The sequence below is a fragment of the Planococcus citri genome, chromosome 2 (assembly GCF_950023065.1).
Source record: "Planococcus citri chromosome 2, ihPlaCitr1.1, whole genome shotgun sequence".
Lineage (NCBI taxonomy): Eukaryota > Metazoa > Arthropoda > Insecta > Hemiptera > Pseudococcidae > Planococcus > Planococcus citri.
This window is the reverse complement of record NC_088678.1, coordinates 63,508,834-63,514,877: the sequence shown is the minus strand read 5'-3', so window position 1 is coordinate 63,514,877 and position 6,044 is coordinate 63,508,834. Positions and strand designations below refer to the sequence as shown.

Genomic DNA, 6,044 nt, shown 5'->3' with positions numbered 1-6,044 from the left:
GAAAAAATTTGAATTCTGTTTTCGTTCTTGTTCTGGTTCTTCAAAAAATGTTCCGTTCTTTTAATTTAAATTTTGTTCCGTTCTTGTGCTGTTCTTTCAACACTGAAAAATACTTACATTTTAAAAAAATCTTGCAGAAAAACGATTATCGAAAAAAAAAAGTTGAGAATACGAAAAATGAAAATAGACACATAGTCACATACACGAGGATAAGAATATCATAACGATCTGTTTACAAATAGGTATGTAGACAAAAATAAATAGGTACAATGCTTACACAAACAAATGTCTTTATTATTATTAGTCAGCCCCACTACAAAGCTCGCAATTTCGCCAAACTTTGTGTCATATTTCGGCCCAACTTCTAATAAGATTTTATGACTTGATGGAAAAAATCCTCTCTTAGTGACATAGATTTTGATTTTCAATTCCTTCATTCTTTAAACAAAGAGATTTGATTTTCGCAGAATTTGTGAACTGCCAGATGACCCTTTTTCAATCTTTTTTAAAATATTTTTTCTAATTCATTTATTATTATTATTTTTTGATAGAGTGTTTTTGTTCAATGTTTTTTGACAAATGTTTTTGATCCATTTAAAAAAACAAAACTCTGCATATTATTCAATTTTTTTGTTGGAAATGTCACATTTGCGCTTTTTGGAAACTTTCATTTCCAACAAAACTTTTTATTGAAAGCTCAACTTTTTGTGATTTGGCCAATTTGAGCAAGGCGCTCTATCTTACTCATCAAAGCAATTCAATTTATTAACCCTACAACCTGGAGAACCTCCAAAGAGTAATAAAGTTACTTTAAAATATACTTACGTATATAGGTACGTGTACAAAATAAGTAATAGAAAATTCAGGCGGTATTTACGGCCGATTCCGCACGATTGCATACCCGGTCCGCCTGATTTTCGAGTATTGCGATCTCGAGATCTATCTGACGAAAATCGATTAAATTTGAAATATAGATACTATGAATCAATTGGAAAAAAATGTCGGATGGGATTTTTAATTACTTGAATAGTTTTGGAATGATCAATGATTGAAAAGTGTTCAAATTTCGTTTATTTTCAATTTCAAATTCTCAATTCTGCAAAAAATACTCAATCAAATGAAAATCGCATCCGACATTTTCTTTTAATTGTTTCAAAGTATATATATTTCAAATTTCATCTAATTCTGTTCAGTAGATCTCCAGATCTGAAGATGCAAGTTGATAAACAAGGTTTACATGCTGCTAGTTTATTCAATTCAAACAACCGCAACTACCGCAAGTAACTTGATTTTTTAATTAATTGACGGATTATCCAGTCCATTTCACGAATACAAGTAAATTTATTTGATCAGAAATGACCAAGTACTTAAAAGTAAAATGTACTTGAATTAAGTAAACTTGCAACGTGTGAATCTTTGTCAAGGATTCTGCCCATGCTGCTTATGCAATAAAATATTCGGAATCTGCCCTTAAGGCGCAGGAAAAAACATCCGAAGGGGTACCAGATGGGTTAAACATGACATATTATCTGAATATCTACTTAATTGCAAATGAAAAATTCAAAAGCAAATAAATTGAAACTTTTATTATGGTACATGTAATGAAAGAAAATAGAGTCGAATTAAGTTCGGTATCAGATATGTACTTGGTGTAGCTGCTTAATTTTATTAAATTTTTGAAATATCAATTTTATTAAATTTTTGAAATACCTGGGTAATTACACCCTGAAACGTAGATGTGATTTTCAATCTGATATTCATTTGACTGATTTTACATTTTGCTAACGTACGAATAACATCGTAAGAAGTTCTCCAACTCGTAAATTGGTATGTGTTATGTGAATCGTAATTCTGAAGCTAAGGTTGGTTTTTCATTTAGGTACCTCAAAGAGTTCGTTCAAGGAGATACTATGCCAAACTATTGAGTAAGTTGAATAATTATACCTTTGCAATCAGTAAATATTTTGACTAATGCTAGATCGAAAGTGCACCCCAAAATCACCATAAACAAAATTCCTGGTACTAAAGAACAAAGTTCATTTTTATAGTTTTTGTCATTTGAAAATTAAAATAATTCCAAAAAACTGATTTAAAGGCAAATATTTCAATTTTTCACAAAATACGCGTACCTACTGATCAATTTTTTTGCACAATGTGAACCGATATGAACAGGTGCCTAATTGTTACAATTATTCAACTCCCACACATTGACAACTTACTATTTATGCACTAGTTTTGGCCTATTCTGGCACCTCCGGAGTTTTTTCATTTTTTTTCCAGAAATTAAAAATCGCTCTGAAAGCCTTGAAACAGAACTTCATCTCCTAAACCTTTGGTTAGTTTTTCGCGTTGCGCCGTTAACGACGCGTTGCCCAAAAACTATAAAAACCCCGTCGAAAACCCCAGACGAATTGGATTGGATAGGTAGCTATGTACATGTACATGTAAGTAGGGGTGCTTAAATGTAGGTATTCAATGTTTCAGGAGTGCAAAATCATGAACATAAAAATACAAGCATTTCAGATTTTGTCCGTCCTTTGGTTATCTTGTGTGCAAAGTCAAGGTAATGGGGAGATGAAGCTTTCAGAAAGCTCTCAGGAGTTTGCAGATTACATTCAAGAAAAGAATATATTACATGTGGTTCGAAATGTTCCCCCATATAAAGATTTCAAGAATACTTTTATAAACAAACGCATTTTGGAGATGGATGTTTGCTGCATGCACCAAGAAATTGATGATATGAGTGCAGAGATCAATTATTTAAGAGAAATCGCGGTATGATGAGCACAACCACAAATACTCATACTTTTAATATTAGGGTAAACGGTAAAAGCTGGTAATATGGGGTACTCGCTTTTTTTGTAAGTAGTTGATGGGAGATATCCAACAGCCAACAGGAAACAATTTACGGTGTGTTTTTAAATGATTCTAAAATGATCTAACCAGACCTGAAGTCGATTGGTCACGTGTAATTTTTTTTTCTAGACTTAAATTTTGTAAAAAAAATGGAATATTTTTGGTGTTGAAATTTTTACATTGGTAACATGGGATACTTTGGTTTTTGAATGTTATTGACATAATGTTCTGGACCAAAAATGCCTAAAAAAGAAAACCAAAAGACTGGAATAAAAAAGGTGAATGAAAATCGTTTTTCTTGTTTATCTTGCACGTGTTTTATTTTCATTTCAACAAGTAGTACCCCACTTTACCTGTAACTCCTTCATGAATTTTCAACATTTTTCTTTCAAAAAAAATCGAAAAATTATAAGAAATTCATGAAAAACCATGTTTTGTCCGTAACTGTAACATAATTATGTAAATATGTAGGGTAAGTGTGCCCAAGTTTGCGCAACGATCAATTTGTCAAAGAATTGATGAAAAATGCATACATATATTTCATTCTTGAAATAAAATTTTACAAATTGGGGGAGGGGGATTTTTTTTCACATATTCGTCTACACATTGGTGAAATATTTCAACAATGCAAAAATTTTCATTTTTTAGGTTTCTGATGGTACTTTTGCAACAACTGTAAAACTTGTAATTTTTTTTTCTCGAAAATGAAAAAAAATGCCAGTCCAATTTTTTGATATGTTATTCTACATAAAAGGACTAAAACTGAGAATTTTTTCAAAATTTTTACTGGGGGAGATCATGTGGTTATATTTAAATTATTAGTTTTGAAACCTATTTTTTTAGGTTTTTGAAAGTGGCAACACTGATTTTGACATTATTTGTCGTAAAGCTCTTTAATACAAGTATGGAAATAGATTATGCTCTCAAGAAAGTCTTAGCATTTTACGTATGTATTACGTACTGCGCATGGCAGGTTGGTGTCGTCACGCGGTAGAGGTGGGTGGAGCAACCAATGGGGTGCAACGTTGTACGTGAACAGCTGATTTGACGCTTGCTCGCGCACTGCGCAGTACGTAAAACTTACGTAAAATCCTATGACTTTCTTAAGAGTATAATCTATTTCTATACTTGTATTAAAGAGCTTTAATTTGTCGATTATCCTCTCAAAGTACTACATTTGAAAAAAAGTTCAAAATTCTACACCACGTACAACCGGAGCAATTTGCAACTGAAATTTTCCATTTTCGGCCGTTTAGGAAAACTTTTAAGCGCCACAGCTCCGTCAAAAAATTTGAAAAAATGTACGGTTTGCGTCATTCGCCATCATTTAATGACTTCTACGCATGATTTGATTTTGAAAAAAATCGAAGACCCCTCGTGCAAAAATCCGCCGATTTGGCATGGAATGACCCTGCAATTCATTTCATTGAAGGTAATTTTTACTAGTACCATATTTTACCTGCAATTTTCTGAAATGATCAATTTTGAACTTGAAAAAAAAGTCATTAAAAATAGAGCTTAAAAATAATTTTTCCGGGCACAATTTCTTACACGGATATACTTATGCATAAATGTTTGAACTTTTCAATGTTACCAAATTTTTATTTTTCATCAATTTCTCTACACTTAAGAAGGGTTTAAGTCAATGTACACCGTATATTACCTGAATTTACACTGCGTTTAATCAAACCATTAACAGTGTTTTCATTTTGTGTTATACAGCCTCACGCAGATTTCATCTGTGCACTGAATTTTATGAAGTATGATTTAACCCAAATCTTCACTGACGTAGCTGGTGTTGCCTATGTAAAAATATCACAGACTTTAGAAAAATGGCCATTTCGTATCCAAGAGCTGCGTAGAAAATATGATGAATATGATGAATTCAATCCTGGCCGAATGTATCCAAAAGTAAAAAACGAGGGCGAAGACAAAAGAAAAAAAAAAGATAGTGAATCTTACAGCAAGTGGTTTAGATTTACGTCAACTGAACCCGAATTTTTAATATTCATGAAAAATGGAGTACGAGCAGCAGATGATGATGAAGAAAAATGGAAATTAGCTGCTATTCATCTGCAAGGAAACCTGACGGAATATTATAATGAATTAGATCCGGAACTCAGAAAACTGAGATACAATGATGACAAGAAGAATTTTTCGTCAACCTTTTCGGCGATAATGCAGCGCAGTTACCGACTATCCTGTTATTTCGAATACATGCAACAGCATAACCTTAAAGCAGAGTTAAAAAAGAAATATCGAAATGGAACGGAGGTGTTTTTTCAAACAGCCATTCAACGCCTTGAACAGGATTGGTATTTTCCGATGGAACATATTGATATGTTCAACATTTTAATAAATGCAACTCGCAAAAACCCTACAGAAAGAATTGATCACATGTTTGCAGCTTTGAAAATACCATCAAACCATGATCATTTTATAATTCCGGGCAAAAAAGTGTGTGGGAGAGCGTCATACGTTCCGAAACGCGAAAGGAAGTTCTCAACAAGATTTACTCCTCCTGTAAAAAAGATAGCACCTTCTGCAACGCTACTTACCTAACTCTTGATAAACAATAATTTTGTAGCTAGGTACCTAATTTATACCTACCTAAGGCTTATGATTTATTGTAGGTAAATAGGTACTTTGTTTTTTTTTACCAAATAAATACTTATCTAGCATCTAGCTGACTATAGGTATGATTTATTATGCTAGTAATAAGTTGATACTTTTTTGCTTTCATTTTCGTGATATGTATTGTCATTTTTTTTTTGACAGTCAAGTTGTAAGTAATATATACCAGATACCTATGATTAATTATGTATAGTTTTTGTTTACATTTTTGTGTGTTCGTATTGCGGATGAAAATCTAATATATATAAAACACAGAAATGGAGGTTGTTTAATTTTCTGAATCCACTGTTTCGAAAAAATGTTCACGACCTGTGTACCGTCACTGCGCATGTTTCTTGTCTGTTTTTATTTATCTAGGTACTTTTTGAAAAAATTTGTATCACATTGAGTTCCTTAACACCATGAAATGTAGGTAATTATAGGTGTGCACAATATACATATGCTAAAACATTAGGTATCTACCTACATATTACTCAGGTTTGGTCAGTTCTGTGCTGTGAATGAAACTCTCATGACAACTTATTCTTTTCATTCGAGTACCATTTTAGCGAATG

At 32.4% G+C, this 6,044-nt stretch overlaps 1 protein-coding gene across 7 annotated transcripts; it reads left to right on the top strand.

Moving 5' to 3' along the window:
- Positions 1-1,047: 1,047 nt before the first annotated feature.
- LOC135836997 (uncharacterized) lies at positions 1,048-5,747 on the top strand. 7 transcript variants are annotated; one of them, XM_065352110.1, is made up of 4 exons: positions 1,735-1,925; positions 2,281-2,444; positions 2,524-2,775; positions 4,579-5,747. In XM_065352110.1, the coding sequence occupies exons 3-4, from the start codon at positions 2,575-2,577 to the stop codon at positions 5,416-5,418; spliced, it is 1,041 nt and encodes a 346-aa protein (XP_065208182.1). In that variant the 5' UTR covers positions 1,735-1,925; positions 2,281-2,444; positions 2,524-2,574; the 3' UTR covers positions 5,419-5,747. The 7 variants fall into 7 exon arrangements, 6 of the variants coding, with proteins under 6 accessions (XP_065208182.1, XP_065208179.1, XP_065208181.1 ...); XM_065352107.1 differs by having other exon boundaries at positions 2,516-2,775; XM_065352109.1 differs by lacking the exon at positions 2,281-2,444.
- The last annotated feature ends 297 nt before the right edge of the window (positions 5,748-6,044 follow it).

Coding starts and splice junctions, on each gene's coding strand:
- LOC135836997 (XM_065352105.1), top strand. CDS start 2,476: ATGTTTCAGGAGTGCAAAATCATGAACATAAAAATACAAGCATTTCAG. Junction 2,776..4,578: donor ATTATTTAAGAGAAATCGCG/GTATGATGAGCA, acceptor TGTGTTATACAG/CCTCACGCAGATTTCATCTG.